The 20,163-nt window shown below is 42.6% G+C and overlaps 1 protein-coding gene across 8 annotated transcripts in view; it reads right to left on the bottom strand.

Annotated features, from left to right (window-relative positions):
- LOC147015401 (signal peptide peptidase-like 2B) overlaps positions 1-20,163 on the bottom strand; it is an 84,855-nt gene that overhangs the window by 28,317 nt on the left and 36,375 nt on the right. For 7 of the 8 annotated variants that reach the window (XR_015050320.1, XR_015050319.1, XR_015050318.1 and 4 more), the window contains exons 5-12: positions 17,168-17,301; positions 14,229-14,383; positions 8,293-8,389; positions 8,091-8,207; positions 4,030-4,111; positions 3,838-3,912; positions 3,194-3,256; positions 2,067-2,169 (exon numbers count right to left, since the gene is read on the bottom strand). Coding sequence is in view for 5 of the 8 variants with exons in the window: in XM_085850116.1 (XP_085706242.1) it covers positions 2,067-2,169; positions 3,194-3,256; positions 3,838-3,912; positions 4,030-4,111; positions 8,091-8,207; positions 8,293-8,389; positions 14,229-14,383; positions 17,168-17,301 (826 nt within the window). In the remaining 3 variants the exon portion in view is untranslated. The remainder of the gene's footprint in view (positions 1-2,066; positions 2,170-3,193; positions 3,257-3,837; positions 3,913-4,029; positions 4,112-8,090; positions 8,208-8,292; positions 8,390-14,228; positions 14,384-17,167; positions 17,302-20,163) is intronic. The other variant, XM_085850115.1, reaches the window with a different exon arrangement.

Genomic DNA, 20,163 nt, shown 5'->3' with positions numbered 1-20,163 from the left:
TTGAGCTCCTGACCACTTACAAAGCTTTTGTCCGTAGCCTGATGGAGTACTGCTCTCCCCTCTGGGCTGGTGCTCCTGCCTTCCACCTTTCTCGGCTTCACGCTGTCGAAACCAGGGCATTTAAGATCATCGGCATCTCCCGCAATGAAGCTGAGTCTTTGGGCCTCTCACTCAATCACCGCAGGTTGGTCGGTGGTCTTTCTGTCTTCTACAGACTCCTCTCCAGCCTTGCCCCCCCTGCTCTCTCTGCGATTTGTCCCCACCACATTTCCACAGGGCGCTCAAGGTCCGCCAACAACCCCCTTCTGGTAAATCTACCAAAATCACGAATCACTGCTCATCTTCACTCTTTCATTCCTCTTTTTTCCCGCCTTTGGAATAAACTTCCTCACTCTATTCTTTCCCATTCTTCCCTCCAGGCTTTCAAAACAGCTGTTCACCACCACCTCTTATCTTCCCCCATCCAAATCCTCGATCTTTTCTACCCCCGATAATCCACCCAAGCCCACTTCCTTCATTTCTCCTACTTTCCTTCCTGAAAGTCCCTGAAATGTCCATCTTCTCTTCGCCATGTTCCCCGTCCCATCCCCATCCCTCTCCCTTCCACAGTTCACCTAATGTGTCTGTTCCCCACTGTTTTGTCCCTTCAACTCCCACCCCTCTTGTCTCATGCCTCCTTGCTGTGAGTTGTGTGTTAGCTCTCATACGAGCCTCGACCAAGGTATACAAAAAAAAAAAAAGAAAAAAAAAAAAGAAAAGAAAACATGTTTTCACTTTGTCATTTTGGGGTATTTTGTGTATATCAGTGACAAAAAAAATGTAAATTCAATCCATTTTAAAATTCAGGCTGGAACAACAAAATGTGACAAAAGTCGAGGGTATGAAGACTTTATGTAGGCACTGTATATATTTCACAATATTATGATAATAATTGCTGAAATTGCGAGCTATTGAAATGTATATACATACACATTCTTGTGTGTAGGTTTCTTTGAACATTTGTTAACAATGACACATCAATTTTAGCACATAAGTTTCTGATTTAATTCTTCAAACTTTCAACAGTATGTGGTTTCGTGGTATAAACCATGGATTTCAGGTTCCCCCAAAGAAAAAACAAATGGACAAACAGACAGTGGTGAAAGCATACCCTCTGTCCACCTTCGGTGGTGGAGGTAATAATGTTTGACACATTGCTATGAGTATGTTATAAAAACAGCTAATAAGCCTGATAAACTCTACTTTTGTTTAAATATATGACAACTTCATAGAAGGCTCAAAGCACTCAATTGACTGTGGTCAATAAACTGCATTTGACACAATAAAGTAAGCAAATAAATAACCAGACCACACTACATCTCAACCAGATTTAAAAAAAGAGATATATATATATATATATATATATATATATATATATATATATATATATATATATATATATATATATATATATATATATATATATATATATATATATCTCTCTCAGAGCTGTGACACTCAAAGATGTTTCCCATCTTGCCCCCATTCAGAACGTGCAATCTAAGGACCTCTGTACGATTGGTCTGTCATGACAGGAGGTTGGGTTTCAGTGTTTACAGGCAGGTTGAAGGCATTGAAGTCTTCTGGTGACTATTTTCTAGTCTTCCTCCTACGACCCTCTCGTACTTCTGCCCAATCCTTGCCCCTTTGGAGAAGGTTGAATGTCTTCTCCAAAAACACCCCAATTGTTCCCGACCCCAAGTCTAACCCTGCTATACACCACCACCTCATGGTGTCTCCCATTTCTACCTGTGAGCTGTACCACATCCACTGAGACCCTGTGCCTCCTTCACCTGCAACTCCTCTCCTCACGCTCATGGTCCATACATGTGTGTTGTTGTCCACCGGCTCTCACTTTGTTTCTTTTACCTTGGCCCCGTAATTTTGCTCTCAACAAGTATATAAAAATTTTCAAACCCGAACCTCCAAAACCAATTAAAACCCAACTCTCTCATTCAGGAAAAAGTAAAAGCTGTAAAACTTTTTATTTATACCATGACATTCTCAGCATTTAACTTTAACCTTACCAGGCAGCCCGACATCCCCGAAACCTAGCATTGAGAATGTAAAGCCTTGGCAGAGGGTTGGCGATGAAAGGTGCAAAGTTGGTATCTTGAATAGCAGGGGTATCTGTTTGGAATAAAAAATAATATTGAAGATATTATCAGAAATTCATTCATCGTTTTCTTACATATATTGTACGAGTACACACGCTCCCTACGGGAGCGACGGGAAGGGTCATGCTATTATCCTCTCTGGGGTATATAAATTACAGCAGATCTAGGCTTGGGTCCGTTAGTCTGTGGAGACGCAGTAAGCATATAATGCCTCAATAACGTCGGGTTTCCTCCCTTCCAGTTTCGTATTAAACAGCAGTAGTGACTGTTTAAAAATTAATCATTAATGTTTGTGCTTTATCATATTTTACTTCTGGTAGGGGTGCCCCATGAAACGCCACAATAGTCTTGTCATTTGTGTTGTTATTACTTTTATTATAAACGGCCTTGGGAAAAAAACGCCACAATAAGCTATCTCTACACCTTGACACGGATTTCACCCAAGGTGGAAAACCCACCTGGGGAGGGAGGCAAATGAAGTCGTTACCACCTCCATCGTGTGACCCTTAGTCCTGTCAAGTTTGGTTGAGATTGGGTAAGTAATGACCGAATGTATTGCAGTCAGACAGACAGACAGACAAACAGACACACCAAATTGCATGTTTTTATATAATTGTCAGTGTTTTGTTTTCACATTCACTGAAGTCAAAGAAAACATGTACGCACAAATAAAAAGTTCCGCTGCCAGTGTTGTGCAAAGCTGAGCTGTAGATTCGGAATAAAGGATAAAGGATAGACTCAAAGCAAAACTACCAGAGGAAATTTTAACAGATGATGAAATTCAAAAAGGCATCAGCATTACCACTGACTCAACAGAGATCTCAAGTCAACTGACCGACCGGTTTCACCCTTACATCACGATGACTGTCGTTTTGAGCCCCGCAAGGGCAACGTCCTGCCCCTGTTGTCAATGAGTTAAGAGTTATTGGCTCGAGCAGCCATTGCAGGTGAGCAAAGTGATTGGCACTGAGTTTATCATGCATGCAGAAAATGTGTTGAAAAACAATGCTGATGTTATAAGGAAACTCCAAACTCACCATTTCCTTGGAGGTCGAGTTTGAGGGTCTTGTAGCAATCTGGGTCATGATGCTCTCACCAGACTACAGGTAAGCACAATTGGATAGGTATTAAGGAATAAAAGCACCAATTAACTTGTATTTTTGATGCAATTCTGTTCTGAAAACTTTCAGTAGTAACAGCTAGATCAATCAAAAAGATCCATTGATCTGAATGGATCGTTTGTGTGAGGCTCACTAATCATTGAGTCGCGATATAACTTTCAAATCCTTATCAAATTTACATAAGAACATGAAATAACGGCACTTTGGACGACCAAGCATTGTATGTTGTATGACGACCAAGCATTGTATTGTATGCAGTCACTCGATTTTCGGTTTAGGGCTCATGGCAGAGCTTGCACATCAATCGAAAGAGGAACAAGGACACAAGTAGACATGTGGACAAATTGACATAGCAAATGGGATTTTAACCCAAAATCATGGTCTCACAAGATACATTGTTCAAATGGAAACAGCAACAAGGTATCATTTGGTGGTTAATTAAAAATATCTCCTTTCATATTTAAAATATAAGTTAGTTGTGCAAGCGAATAAGAACACTAGAAATAAATAATATGCATATATTAACAAAAGGACATGAATATATACTGATGTACACATACCTTTGTCAGAAAAGGAGTGATGAAGACAAAGAAAACGTCATAAATGAACAGGAAGCTCAGCAAGATCAAACATCCCTAAGAGAGCACAAATCGTACACACAAATGCTTAAACTCATTTATTCTCTCAAACAATACATGCAATTTCTATCAGAAGAAAATGTAAACTTCCAAATGGAAGCATAATGAACCAACCTTAAAGTTAGGAATGCGAACGGCCTGTATCATGTTGAGGCAAAATGCCATCCCCAGGAGATCCTGCAAAGCCCAGGCCCACCTGTAATCACAGGTCAGCATCAGCCATGTGCAATACCACATGCCAGCAAACATCCTCTTCTCAAAATCTCAAATTATCCACCATCTAACTCACTTGAAATCCTCAACAAAACATGAACAAGACTTTGTGATGCAGTGAATAAGTTAATGGCGGAACATGACACCAATTGTGCCGTTAACATCCCAGGAGTCAAGCACCAACATTGTTGAACGAAAAAAAATAAAGCTTTGGTTTTGAGTGGTGCAACGTCATCCCCATACAGCAATGGCCTGTATGTGATGGCCTGAGAGGCCTTATGGTTCTGACAGCCTTGTTGAAGATCATGGCAGATTCAAAACATTACAGTTTGAAGTTAAATTAGACAGAACATCCATTGAGAGAATGTAATACAGTAAGTAAGAAAAGGTTAGGGATATGGGGAGACACTGTTCTGGCTGTGGACACTCAAGAGTATTTGCAAAAGCAAAAAGGGCATTTGCAGGATTCATGGCAAGCAAAAGTTGGACCAGAATGTAAATCACAATTGCATGAGCAAAGTAGAATATTGATTTTTGCAAGTTGAGGTCTTCAATACTGTTACAGGTTCCGTCCGGGGTAGTACGCAGGGTTCTCGGAGTGGCTCGGTCCCGCTATTCGATCTCTGACCCTGAAGCCGACAAGACACGGATACGTCCGCGACCCGACGGGCTGGTGAGCAACCGCAGACGCCAGTTGAGACAGCTAAATCTAGCAGGGTCCTCGCTTTCATGATCGTGTTCACTTACTGGTGATTTAGCTATCTCAAATAGGGAACTGCGCTCTTGACTTCGCACTGTCTACTTATTATTTACGGCCGAGCAAAATCGCAGGTGGGAGGTCGGCTAAACTAATGGAGTGAATCAATGGAGCACAACATCCATCTAATTATTACATACGCTATGTCGAACCAATGGAGGAGACGATCAAACAGGTTTGAAACAGTTTCACAAACAATTCAAAGAAAGGCACATATTTACGAGCACAATTCAAATATTTCCAGAATTTAGAGACACAAAACAGAACTTAACCCCAAGCACGTAAAGATCCCCTTAAACACTCTTACTTATCGAAGACACAGGACAGACGCACTTCACTCACACTGGGAAAAGTAAAGAGACAAGCCAGTAGGCGACGAGGGATCCGCTAGGATGGAAGCACTGGATACAATGCTTTTGATTCTGACCGATCCACCGACGAAGATTCATTGCCAAGACGTATTGGTTCACATACAATTGTTCCTCTGCCTGGCAAGATTTTTCCTATTATGTATTTTGCCAACTTGGCACTCCTCACAGGACTACCATTTGAAAAATAAAACCTAAATCAAAAATCGGCTCGAGTAAAATTTTCTAAATATCTCGAAGTGTTTAATTCCGAAGTCTCATTTCTCCACATTCAAAACTGCAGGACAAGTATTGAAAATAGTGAACGTATGTCGAGAAAAAGTATTTTTTCGAATTTCGCGTATTTCACCCCCGACACCCTTGGTGATCGAATCTGGAAAAATGCTGCAGTTCAATTTTGTAGTAGTTATTAAACTCTAGCCATACACCGAATTTGAACGTTCTGCCGTCGACGGTTTCCGAGGTCAAGGTCACTTAACATATTCCCTGGTTCACCACCTTTCCGCATTCGGAGGGCTGCTATTCGGAAACTATGAGAGATAGAGAAACGTTATGCTGTCGCGATAACTAGATGGGGATGCAAGGAATAGGCAGGAGTTGGTCCAGTCGCTCTACCTATCATAGAAGCCGCGCTACGTCAATTACCGTTTGGGTTCTTAAAACGTGGTTTTTCAGCCGCTGCATAGCAACCGCGGGTGGTTGCTTAGCAACGAAACTCAAACACGCACACTCCCAGCCCATATGGCACCTGTTCGCCAAGTTTCATCGAAATCGGTTTGCTGGTTTGTGCTGTGGAGCCTCGCGTTCGCGCGCGCGCGCACACACACACACACACACACACACACACACACACACACACACACACACACACACACACACACACACACACACACACACACACACACACACACACACACACACACACACACACACACACACACACACACACACACACACGGAAAAACCGACAATAACGGATATCTAGCGAATCCCAATGAGTTTGTGGTTCAAACCTTCGTACGGAGGGAACGAATGATCGATGAACTCGGACTAGATCTTCCCTTTCAAAACACAACCAATCCATTAAAACGAGCGCCAGGAAGCACAACATGTCGGGACGGAGTGAACGTCACGTACCGGGTCCGGAATCTTCATCCTCGGGTGAACAGACCATGGACCCGTCCGAGGGAGAACCTCCTGGACGGACCACGGACCCGCGGTCTGAGTTCGAACCCCCCAGACCGAGCACGTTTCCTCCATTCGAGCTGCTCGTGGATCCCATGGGGTGTTTGCTGTGTGTGGTCTTCGCCCGAGAGATATCGGGTCGTCATGCACCATCCGCCACTGTAAGGTTCAGTGTGCCGAAGGACTGGACATTGTTGACGACGAGACGTTCCAAGAGAAACAAACCACGTGATCATGAACCTTGTTGAGTCATGGTTTCTCGGTGGTCGATTCGCCACCGGTCAATCACGTGACGTAGCAAATCACCGATGAGCACGTTTGGGTTCTTAAAACGCGGTTTTTCGGCCGCTGCATAGCAACGGGTGGTTGCTTAGCAACGAACCTCAAACGCCCACACTCCCAGCTCATATGGCACCTGTTCGCCAAGTTTCATCGAAATCGGTTTGCTGGTTTGTGCTGTGGAGCCTCGCGTTGCACACACACACAATACACACACACACACACACACACACACACACACACACACACACACACACACACACACACACACACACACACACACACACACACACGCGGAAAACCCGACGAATGGATATCTAGCGAATCCCAAAAGAGGGAGAGAAAGAAAGAAGTTTGAGGCTTGGGTGTGGCTTCACACTCACCCCACATAAGCAGGTGGGCTTGTGTTGGTCCAAAGGTGGAGGGAAGAGAAGGAAAGGGGAGGAATGGAATGCGAGTGGGTGTGGTGTCGGAAAGGTCACGCGTTTGTGTGGTTGGAGCTTCTGTGCCCAACGATCGTGTGCTGCCTTTTGCCCTTGGACCCCTTTGGTCAGCATAACTTGTTGGCTTCTGCACAATCCGTACATGCAATAACTCGTACAAGCAGGCAGCAGAAAGGCAGCTTTTGGAAGGCAGGCAGTTACGGGTACCGTTCCGATCCTTGGCATGTCAGACAGCTCCTTGGTGTGCCAGACAGCTCGACAGGAAGGTGGGTTCGTCAGATAGCTCCCCGATCTTCGGTACGTTCCAGAATATATTGGTGCTGAATAGGCAGGGCGTCGGTCACCGCAACACTCTTCGACCTTCCCGTATTGCCCTCCATTTGGCGCTTTTTACATACGCAACCCAGCGGGTTGGTTCCACAGTGTCTACACACTTGCACCACACCCCGAGAGAGCAGCTTTAGTGTCTCTTGGTTCTCAAGGAGTTCTTACTTGGCACGCATTCAGCACTGAGATTGACTTGTAATCGGGTAATGGCGGCATTATCTATGTCTTTGATTATGGTATCGGTGTATTGTAATGTGTGTATGATTTGTTTGGTGGGGAGGTGCGAGGGGAAGAGAGATGAGAAAAAGGGTTTGATGAGGTGATGGGGATGGATGGACGGATTGGGGGGGGGTGGGTGGATGGATGGATGGATTGGGGAGGTGGATTATAGCGGACATAGAACCTGCCAAACACGCACAACACATTTTTCCCCATCCCTGTTACGAGTGGGGGGGGGGGGGGGCGTAACCTGACCAAACTTACTCGTGAAATCCACGCTTACAAGACCACGATCCCCTTTCAATGTCAATAATCCCTTACAAGATGGCATCAGGTTTTTGATGAAGGACTGCACAAGTTGCTGTTTATAACTAAGTAACTCACCGGTCATCATGGCGGAAGACAAACCAAGTGGCAGCAAGGCTCAGGCAGGCGGCAGCCAACACAATGAGCTGTGGTTGTGGAAGCTTGTGCATGAAAGGTAGACTGGTTGTCGAGATTCTATAATCATGAAAACTTTTAGAAAAGCAGGAAAACAGGGAGAGAAAGCTTCTTCCAAAATATATTATTGCATAAAGATACTCACGTGCAGGTTTTCAAAGGTAGCCTGTCAACAAGAGGAAGTAGACATTTGTATAATCCCATTGCAGAGGCCAGGCAGAACAAAACAATCAGGACATAAACTGTGAAGGGAAATGAAAACACACGCACAAATAAGCAATTGCAATTTGAAAATTCAAAATTGTTCACTGCCAGTTAACAATAACGAAAAAATAAAACAAGCAGTCATAGACTGGTACTGACGAAATCGTCAACATGACCTCTGACCTTGTCTAATAAAATCTGTCTCTCGAGAAGGTAGCGACGCAAACCAGAAGTTTCTGCGATGATTCTGTACCAAACCATCAAAAATCGAATGTTTTGGATGTTTGACCTCACTGTGACCTTGACCTTTGACCGATTTCGACCAAAATCTAATCAGAACTAGCCATCACCCTCCTGAATCACGTGGTGTAATTTGACATTGGTAGCTTCTTCCGTTCGAGTTATCTGTACCAAACCATCAAAAATCGAATATTTGACCTCACTGTGACCTTGACCTTTGACCGATTTCGACCAAAATCTAATCAGCACTAGCCATCACCCTCCTGAATCACGTGGTGTAATTTGACATTGGTAGCTTCTTCCGTTCTCGAGTTATCGTGCCTACAAACAAACAAACGAACAAACAAACAGAAACGGAGGTCATCAATATACTTACGAAATCTTTAGATTTCGTAAGTAATAAAAAGTGTCACAATCCAAAACCATTATACCGATTACACAGCAATAACTTTGCCTTATTCATACTTGAAACGACCACATAAATCAACAATAACAGTATCCCTGCAAGCTACAAGTGTGATTACGTTCCACTGTCTCATATGCCACAGAGATGCTCGAAGACCAATCAGATCTCAAATTACAAATACTAGTGCTTGGCATTCAAACATCCCAAAGGATACTAACAACCAGTCTGATGGTGCAAATGACAGATGAGATCACAATAAGTTACAAACTTCATCGTTTATTGCTGACACTGAAGGATCCTGCAAATCAAGATCTTGATCAATGTTGTCATCAAAGACTCCGAAATAGAGAAACCATTCTGTGAATGAAGGTAAGTAAACAGAAGAAGCGTATCCGAAGTATATCTCTCTGTATAGCCATCAAAACAGTACTGAGATGTCAATGTCTGTCCTTGTTAAATATCTGAAGAGGATGGTATATAGAATATATATATATATATATATATATATATATATATACATATATATATATATATATACATATATATATATATATATATATATATATATATATATATATATATATATATATACATATACACACATACACACAAGTCTGGAGACGGCAATGGTTCACGAGTGGTATTTGACGATGTAGATTGTTTCAGAAGTCAAGGATGAGCAATGTGATAATTTTTGACCAAGTTATAAAAATGATCAACATGATGTGGTACGAGTGACAGGCTATCAGCTGCAAAATGTCAAAAACCCGGTTTCGTTCAACAACTTTAAAAATTTGACCTTTGCATAACCTTTAAAGGTCACAAAACAATGTTGTGGACATTAAAATAAGGAAACAGGATATGTGCTATAGCTTATTGGAGTTAGTTCATCGGAGAAGTTCGAAAACCCGGTTCGATTCCCACAACTTTGAAAATTTGACCTTTGTGAACTTTAAAGGTCAAAGGTCAAGGATTATGACCTTTGGTGCAAAACTTCCTCTGGAACATTCCAGGAACAATATAACGTCATTTAGGCTATATGGCATTTCACACTCCTCGGATTACACTGAACAACAAATTTCAAAAATTTTTTTTTACTGGAGATGTGTAAAGTGATTAAGACTAATTTGGGTACGCTGATTTCAAAAATCATAACCGTTTTGCTGTATCACGTCAGGATTTTCAGGAACAGAAATATTCCCATTGCCTAGAAGTCAGGATTTCAATGAAATTTACATATGTCTTTAACATGTCTATTTCGTACAATTGTTGTTAACTTGTGTTATATTTCTTTCTTTCAGATAAAGATGAGTAGGCGTTCCTGTACCAATCATCCTGACAACTTCTGTTATGTCTGTGGTCGGTATACCAAAAAGATCAACAGCGAAGTATATCTACAGCAGTGAAAATGAAGGCCGCCTACTTTCACTACTTCGGGTGTAAGGTGGGGGACCAAGAACAGAGCTGGGCACCACACATCTGCTGCACAAGCTGTCACACAACCTTGACTCAGTGGTTGGTGGGCAAGCGCGCGAGCATGCCATTTGCGGTGCCCATGATATGGCGTGAGCCGCAGAATCATCATGATGATTGTTATTTCTGCTGCACAAGCATCGCCGGCTTCAACAAGAAGAATAAAGGTCACATCAAGTACGCTGACTGCGTCTCTGCTCGTAAACCTGTGCCTCATGATGACGAGAACCCCGTTCCAACACCTCCAGCTGATCAGAACATAGCTGTAAGCAGTGGTGAAGAGGATGGTGATGATGAACCTTTTGAACCCGACACTCAAGAATCACACCTTCTGAACCAGGGAGACTTAAATGATCTTGTAAGAGATCTCTCGCTGTCAAAGGCGAAGGCAGAGCTGCTTGGATCAAGGCTGCAGCAGTCGAATCTACTTGAACCTAACACCAAGATATCCTTGTTCAGAGCACGTCACAGAGACATGGCTGAGTTCTTTGAGATGGAAGACACGATGACATTCTGCATTGACATCAACGGTCTGTTGAAAGAACTTGGGTGTGATCACGATCCTGCAGACTGGCGCCTCTTCATCGACTCGGGGAAGAACAGCTTGAAGGCTGTTTTGCTCCACAATGGCAACGAGAAACCATCAGTCCCACTGGCTCACGCGTTCGGCATGACAGAGACCTATGAGACTATGCGGCAGCTGCTTGATTCCATCAAGTACAATGACTTCAACTGGCACATCTGCGGAGACTTGAAAGTGGTGGCGCTGTTGTTAGGGCTGCAGTCAGGCTACACGAAATACATGTGCTTCCTTTGTCTCTGGGATAGCAGAGACGACAAGAATCACTGGACGAAGAAAGATTGGGAAGAACGAAAAGAGCATTGGTCGACACAACGTGAAGCATGTCGACACAACGACAGGTCGACACAACCTGGTCGACACAACGTGAAGCATGTCGCCCTTGTCGACCCAGCCAAGGTTTTCCTTCCACCACTCCACATAAAGCTCCGCTTGATGAAAAGTTTTGTACGGGCAATGGATCTGAATGGGCGTGGGTTTTTATACCTCAAGGAAAAGTTTGGCAACACCTTGTCGGAGGCCAAGATCAAGGCTGGTGTCTTTGTTGGACCGCAAATCCGACAGATTATGAAGGACGAAACTTTTCCGACAACTCTAAACCCCAAAGAGCTGGCAGCGTGGAGGAGCTTCAAAGCTGTGACGGACAACTTCTTGGGGAACGAGCGCGCGGACAACTATGAAGAAATAGTGCAGCAGCTGCTGGAGTCCTTCAGGAAACTTGGCTCCAGGATGTCCCTGAAAATCCATTTCCTACACCAGCACCTGAACTTCTTCCCTGACAACTTGGGAGCAGTCTCGGACGAGCACGGCGAGCGATTCCACCAAGAGATTTCACTCATGGAGACGCGTTACCAAGGGCAGCACAACCCGAACATGATGGGCGATTTCTGCTGGTTCCTGCATTGTGAAACTGACACAGAGCAGCACAAACGCAAAGCTAAATGCCTAAAGCATTTTTAATTACATTCTAGTGGAGTTTTTCTGTAATTTCTATAATTTTGAAGCATTCATGATGAAATAAATGAATAAATGAATTTTTGTAAATTTCATTGAAATCGTGACTTCTAGGCAATGGGAATATTTCTGTTACTGAAAATCCTGACGTGATACAGCAAAACGGTTATGATTTTTGAAATCAGCGTACCCAAATTAGTCTAAATCACTTTACAAATCTCCAGTAAAAAATTTTTGTTGTTCAGTGTTATCCATACTTTGATGAAATCAGCGTAAAAACAAACTTGAAGGGGGTGCCACGGGCAAGGTGTTCGAGATAGAGCAAAATGGTTTCAAGACTTTAGGTGGGGAATGACCTCAAGATTATGCATAAAAATATTGTCATCCTCGCTCTCAAAGTTTGGGCGGTCGTATGATTTTTATGTCAAAATTCGCAATTTTCTAAGTTCGTGACCTTGTGACCTTGACCTTGGGAAGAAAATGAAAAAAAAAAAAATCGAGCTCCGTGGAGCTATGCAGGTGCCATTGGGCGAACCAAATACTGAAACTCCTGCCAGATTCGACAAACCCCCTCGGAGAAGATGTAAATTGATATCGGCTACCCCCTAAAAACATGTTTTTTGGGCGTGGCTCCGCCCATAATGTGCGCACCACGCCCATTCTCAGGAAAACACAACTAGATCATTGTATAAACCTCCCACCAAAATTTTATCAGGATCGGATCAAAACCCACGGAGCTATGCTTGGGACAGACAGACAGACAGACAGACAGACAGACACCAATAACAAATATAGTGGTCACTTTCTGACTCGTGAACCAATATATATATATATATATATATATATATATATATATATATATATATATATATATATATATATATATATATATATATATATAGATAAGAAAATTTGTAGCTGAAATGGGTAGCCCCAAAACTTGGGGAACATTTGTGTGAAGTTTTCCCTAAATCTGTCAAGCCATTCTGGAGAAGAATAGAGGTTTTTCGAGTAAATGCAAAATGGCTGCCAAACCGTGTTACCTCTGATGTCATAGGTAGAGAACTTTTTGTTCCTCATGGATAAGTGATCATACCTGTACAGTTTTGCCTCGATCTGTTCTGTCATTTCAGAGAACAAGGTTTTTGAAGGTTTTTATGCTAGAAACAAAATGGCTGCTGAACTATGTGACCGATGACATCATCAATTTTTTTCCCCCCAGAAGTTTATCCCGAGATAACCCTCAAAAATTTTCATACTGATCGGATAAAGCGTCTGACATATGCAATTATCATGTCATAACGAAGCCATCTATGACATCATCAAAAAAAAAATCACTTATCCCCCATGGGAAGTATTTCACATGTGCCAAGTTTCAATTTTTTCCATGGGCGGTTTTGGTGATAGAGATGCAAAGTTTTTCCATTTTTCCAACATGGCTGCCACAACACATGACCTATGATATCATAATCATTAAAACATTCTACATTATTCGTCGCACCTATGGTGAGAATTGTGTCAATCGGATAAGCGGTTTCAGAGAAAACTGGCATGGACAGACGTACGGACGGACAAACAACCGGAAAACAATTCCACCGGCGACCTCGTCAGCGGATGCATAAAAAGGTTATTTCACCCTCAGCTGTCTTTTCATTGTTAGTTCCTGAACCACTTTTTCAGTTCCTCTTCACATTCAGTTGTAAATTTTTGGACAACCATTAAGTTTGAATTTTCTGTAGCCTTTCCACCTCATGCATCCTCTCCTGCATCACATTCCCTCCCCACACATTCTTTGTCCACCTTCCTCTGTCTTGGCTTCAGGCTCTACTGTTGGTGTTTTTTTTTTTTTTTTTTTTTCTCTCTCTCTCTCTCTCTCTCTCTCTCTCTCTCTCTCTCTCTCTCTCTCTCTCTCTCTCTGTGTCTCTCTCTCTCTCTCTCTCTCTCTCTCTCTCTCTCTCTGTGTCTCTCTCTCTCTCTCTCTCTCTCTCTCTCTCTCTCTCTCTCTCTGCTGTTCACAATGTCCTATTGCGTCCTGATCCATTCAATGTACTAGTACGAGCTCTTCTACAAGCTTCGACTATGTATCCAAAAAAAACAAACATAATGGATCATTTGTGAAATATTACACTTCGGGCCAAACAAGTTACCATCCAATTCTTGAGGACAATGGATTGATGAGATACTCATAAATGGGTTTAAAATACAAGCAAAATAAATACTCTACCCAAATAATCATAGAAGAAGTAAAGCAACACAAGTATAGTGCTCAACATGAGCACAAAGATGACTGCAGTTGATGTACTGATGTCCAAGGTATCCTCTTTTTCCTTGTTGTCCAATTTTCCCTCTCCATCCTCCTGCTTGCATTTCCGTTTCTTCCTGCAAGGCACCCAAATACTTGTATTTCGTATTGATATTGTCAACATCACTCCCTTCCCTTCCCCAAGCACAGGATGGTGTACAGGTAGCACACTTACCTACATTTGAGCTGTCTCGCCTGGGTTCTATTCTCGGCCCAACTATAAACTGTCAGACTGGAACTTCACAAGCGTGCCATCTCTCATCACAAAGTACGCCATCTCTCAGATGGACATTAAGTGGAAGACCCATCTGATAGCACCAGTTGGTGAAGGTTAAATATCACATGATGTATTTTGCCAAGTCGGGGTGAATTATTGCCGGTGACCCGAACAAATTCCAAATTCCTGCCATGTTCAGTCAAACGTCAAGCCTTGCAAGCCAGTTTGTAAAAAGTTCGGCCAAAGAAAACTTTCCCTAGCCGATTCCACAACGTGGGAATAATTGAGGCAAATAAAGTAGCAGTGGCAGAAGAGTCGTCTTTCCACCCTTTCCCACAAGTTCCCCAATGTCCGTTCTTGATGGGCATATCAAGGGATTGTAAAAGTGAGTGTAGAGAAGACAGTGATGTGAATTTTGCACTATTACTGAAATTGCAACAGAATGCTTGTTTATTGTGTTCACTTCTCAAATGTTATTGAGGGTTACTCCTGGTTACAAAATAAGCCTTACCTCAAATGTTAGAATTTTAGTTGCATCAGTCACTTTATGGACTGGCAGGATGGCCTAGAGGTACACACACTTGCCTCGAAGCAGTCTAGCCTCGGTTTGATTCTCGTTCCAGTAATAAACTGTAATCCTGGTGTTTCACGGGCAGGGTCATTCGTCAATGTGTGTGCCATCCCTCAGACAGACACTACGATGGCTTCGCGTCTGCCGGCATTATTTTGTGGACGTTATAACGATCCCATGATGTATTTCCTGAAGAGTTGACGAGTTATCACTGGCACCCTGAACAAATTCCATATTTCTGCCCTAACTTCAGGAGGGCACTGGATCAGCGGCGTACCTCACACCTCAATCCAAGCCACGCCTCAGGCCAATGATGTTACCCCACAGCCATTGATGCAACAAACGAAAAAAAGAAGTCATTATATGGTGAATACTTACTTTAGGGTGCATCACACGTAATAATATTAAACGAGATTTTTTTTGGAGGGGGGGGGTTAAAATAAGGGGTAAGAGAGTGTGTGGTGGAAAGGGCACGACAAGCTTGTGTACATACAGTGGCATAGTTCCAGTTATGAACTTTTATGTTGTCATGAGACCATCAACATTCAGCGATGATGAACTTTCACTCAGTGATGAATGGAGAAGACAAAGGAAATAAAAACATCGTTGGCATATTGGATCATTTTCATTTCAGCTTGTAGCTTGGAAGGGAAAGCAGTTGGTCATTGTGGTCTGGAACTAAAGCCAAAAGTTACCAAAATTGGTAACCCAGATTGGAGATTTCATCACACAAGACATGGATATATTATCTTTGTAAATGTAACACCAGGATACTCTAAAACCGACAACAAACATGTATGTACAAGTAGTGGACAAAAAAAATAAATGTAAACACCAATGTAAAGTCACTTAATAGGGCATTGGGCCACCACGTGTGGCCAGTATACGCCATGACAGAGACCACCAGTGTCTGGAATTCTGCAGGAGGGATGCGGAACCATTCTTCCACAAGAAAGTCAATTAACTCACACCCGTTTGATGGAGGTGGAAAACTGTTTCAAGTGTCGTTCTATAAGATCCCATAAATTCTCGATTGAGTTCAGGCAACAAGGCCTGTGCAGCATTTTTATACATGACACAAAGCATGCTGGGATGTTATTTGCTTGATTAACACAGGAGCCACACCTGTGTGGAAGCTATTGCTTGGTGTCCCTAATTTACCCAGGAGTGTCCATTGCTTTTTGCCCACTACCTGTAAGTTGCTTGTGTTAGGATGCAGCAACCTGCCAGATCCACATAACTTTTACAAGCAGAACAACAAGAAAGCACCGCCCACATCCGCGTTGTATTTGGAATAAAATTTGACAAAAACAGCAGCTTAAAACTTTTTTTATTATTTTGTGTTCTCCATATTCTCAAAACAATGGTTTGTTGAAAGTTTGATGACTAAAGCTGAAAGGGTAAATAAAATAAAGCAATACGGAAGCAATTACAAAACCCAACAATCACATTGTGTGGCGGACAGCCTAATAAGGGCTGTTTGTACTGACTGTGACTGTACTGCTCTTTGGGACCCAATTATTAATTGGTGTTATCATATTATCATCACAAAGTTTTGCTGAAAAGCTGATGGAAAAAAGCTCAAATGGTAAAATGTTATGGGACGGATGGTGACAGGACAAACGGATGACACGAACAAGATAGACAGACAGACAGACAAGCAGACACACAAACACACACAATCACATTCAATAGCCATTAATTAATACTGGAATGCATTCAATATTCATAATGGATACCAAGTGCAACCAGGAAGGCCGAGTATTTCAAATCTAATTCACATGTGTAAAAAAAAATAAAAAATAAAAAAAATAAATCATATCAGATCACCTTAATTCACCCACTGCAGCAACAGCTTGTTTTGTGTACTTTCAACCCCCTCACGTAAAATAATGGCATCTATCTTTAATACAAATCATGAGGAAGGAAACAGCTATATCACCTCACTTCCTTTGCCTAACACCAAATATCACGTTCCAGAAACTCAAACAGAAATCACATTTTAACACCCATGTTCAAACTACACACAGCACTCAGTACACGTTCCGAAACATCCGACACCGTAACACTTACATCTCAACGTCACACAGTCCAGACCAGTATCCACCCAGCACCACTGTCCCTACAGCCAGTGCAAAGATGATCAGTACACTCCAGTTGAATGTAGATTTTGGCATGGCGACAAGTGCTGCCCACAAAGAGCCCTGCTGTCGGTGAAGGTGGCAGTTAGAAGAAAAGAACAAACTACATTACCAGTCACTTCTGAAAGTGAACAGGAACTTCTATGTGCCAGAAAGAGTTTGAGGCAGAACAAAGATCTACCGTTCAATGAGCAATGCAAAAGAAAGAAGTTTATGTTAATATTCAATATACGTATAGTGTGTTGTAATTACCCAACGCACAAGAAGTGAAAATCGGACTGTTAGGCAATTGGTTCATGTCCGTCCTTCTTGTCAGTTTATGATCGAGGAACAACTTATTTAAATAGAATGTTATATTTTGAACACGAAATGGAATAGGAATAGAAAGACAAGTCTTTCATTTTACCAAACTTTGGCTCTGAATTCCTCCCAAATTCACATGCACAGATAGGAGTGACATAATTTTCTTTACTCTTTCTGCCTGTCTGGCAGTCAAAGAAAATTTAAAATCATTCCAACGAGGAAGCTTACTGTTTAAAAGGACACGTACAACAAGCATGAAGAACGAATGTAACATGTTAGATAGGGTGATGTAATAGACATGGCAGACAATGACAGTAAATACCAGAATTAATTATTTGTACGACTTTTACGATCTTTATTTTATTGAAATATATATATATATATATATATATATATATATATATATATATATATATATATATATATATATATATATATATACAGTGCCTATAGAGAGTCTACACCCCCTTTCAAATTTTTCACCTTTTGTTACCTTATAGCCTGGAATTATATTGCATTAAAATCAGACTTTTTCCACCTTTATTTACACATCGTAACCCACAACTTACAAATTTCAGAAAATTAAAAATACAAAACTACAATATCTTAGTTGGATAAGTGTCCACCCCCTCTTGAGTTAATACTTGGAAGTGAAACCTTGGACAGCAATTACAGCTGTGAGTCTGTTGAGGTAGGTCTCGATCAACTTTGCACACCATTATTTTTTTTTGTTTACCTTGTCGAGGCTCGTGTGAGAACTAACACACAACGCACATCAAGGGGACATGAGACAAGAGGGGCGGGAGTGGGAGGGACAAAACAGTGGAGGACAGACACATTAGGAGATCTGTGCAAGGGAGAGGGATGGGATGGGGAAAATGTGGAATAGAAGATGGACATTACAGGGACTTTCAAGAAGGAAAGCAGGGAATTTGAAGGAAGTGGGCTTGGGTGGATTATCAGGGGTAAAAAAGATGGAGGATTTGGATGGGGGATGATAAGAGGTGGTGGTGAACAGCTGTTTTGAAAGCCTGGAGGGAAGAATGGGAAAGAATAGAGTGAGGGAGTTGATTCCAAAGGTGGGAAAAAAGAGGAATGAAAGAGTGAAGGTGAGCAGCGATTCGTGATTTTGGTAGTTTTACCAGAAAGGGGTTGTTGGCTGACCTTGAGCGCCCTGAGGAAATGTGGTGGGGACAAATCGCAGAGAGAGAAGGGGGGGGGCAAGGCTGGAGAGGAGACGGTAGAAGACAGTAAGACCACCGACCAACCTGCGGTGATTGAGTGAGAGGCCCAAAGACTCAGCCTCATTGCGGGAGGTGCCGATGATCCGAAATGCCCTGGTGTCTACAGCGTGAAGCCGAGAAAGGTGGGAGGCAGGAGCACCAGCCCAGAGGGGAGAGCAGTACTCCATCAGGCTACGGACAAAAGCTTTGTAAGTGGTCAGGAGCTCAGGAGGGCCGAGGAAGGACTTTGCACGATGGAGGATTCCCAGTTGGCGACTGACATTGGGCAATATTTTCCCATTCTTCTGCACAAAACTGTTCAAGCTCAGTGAAGTTGCATGGTGAGCGTTGATGGAGAGCAATCTTCAAGTCATGCCACAGATTTTCAATTGGATTTATGTCGGGGCTCTGACTGGGCCACTCAAGGACATTTATCTTTTTGTTCCCTAGCCACTCCAGTGTAGCTTTGGCTGTGTGCTTCGGGTCATTGTCATGCTGAAGGGTGATCTTCCGTCACAATTTCAGCTTTCTTGCAGAGGGCAGCAGGTTTTCCTCTTGGATTTTTCTGTATTTTGCTCCATCCAGTTTCCATATGCCTGGTATTGGCTTAATGGTTAGGGTGGCGGGCTTTGGATCCGAGGGTCCTGAGGTCAAATCCCGCTCAGCTGTTGAATTAATACCAGGTGGGGTTAACTCGACCTGTAATCCTTCTGGGGTCGGCAAAATGAGTGCCAGCATTCTGGTATACTGTGTCAGAGTGGCGACCCATCCAGGATTGTGCTCAACAGCCAAGGAGACTGCTTAAGCAGCACCACCACTCTGCACAGAGTATGGTCCCCATCTCCTCGCCTCCATTTTCCCTTCTATCCTGATAAGTGTCCCAGTCCTTGCCAATGAGAAACATCCACATAACATGATGCTGCCACCAACATACTTCACAGTAGGGATGGTGTTCTTTGAGCGATGTACTGTGTTGGGTTTGCGCCAAATGTAACATTTTGCATTTAGGCCAAAGAGTTCCATCTTCGTGTCCTCAGACCACACAACTTTTTGCCACATGGCTTCAGAATCTCCGGAGTGTTTTTTTTGCATACCTCAAGCAAGACTCAAGGTGGGCTTTTTTGAGTAATGGCTTCCTTCTTGCCACCCTTCCGTACAGGCTAGACTTGTGGAGTGCTTAGGATATTGTTGTCACATGCACACAGTGACCAGTCTTTGCCATAAAGGCATGTAGCTCTTTCAAAGTACAGTTAACCCTCGCCATCGACTGGGGTTACATTCCTCTGAACTTCTGTGAATGGCGAAATTGCGAATGCTGAACAGTTTATAACATGCAAGTCAATGAGATACGTTTCAGCCTCCCAAAATAAGTCCAAAAATCATGAATCTTTTTCTTTTTTAA

This window comes from Eptatretus burgeri, chromosome 12, assembly GCF_056783735.1.
Source record: "Eptatretus burgeri isolate ZD-2024b chromosome 12, Ebu_testis_v1, whole genome shotgun sequence".
Classification (NCBI taxonomy): domain Eukaryota; kingdom Metazoa; phylum Chordata; class Myxini; order Myxiniformes; family Myxinidae; genus Eptatretus; species Eptatretus burgeri.
Note: the sequence above shows the minus strand (reverse complement) of the source record. Positions and strands in the feature narration are given on the sequence as shown.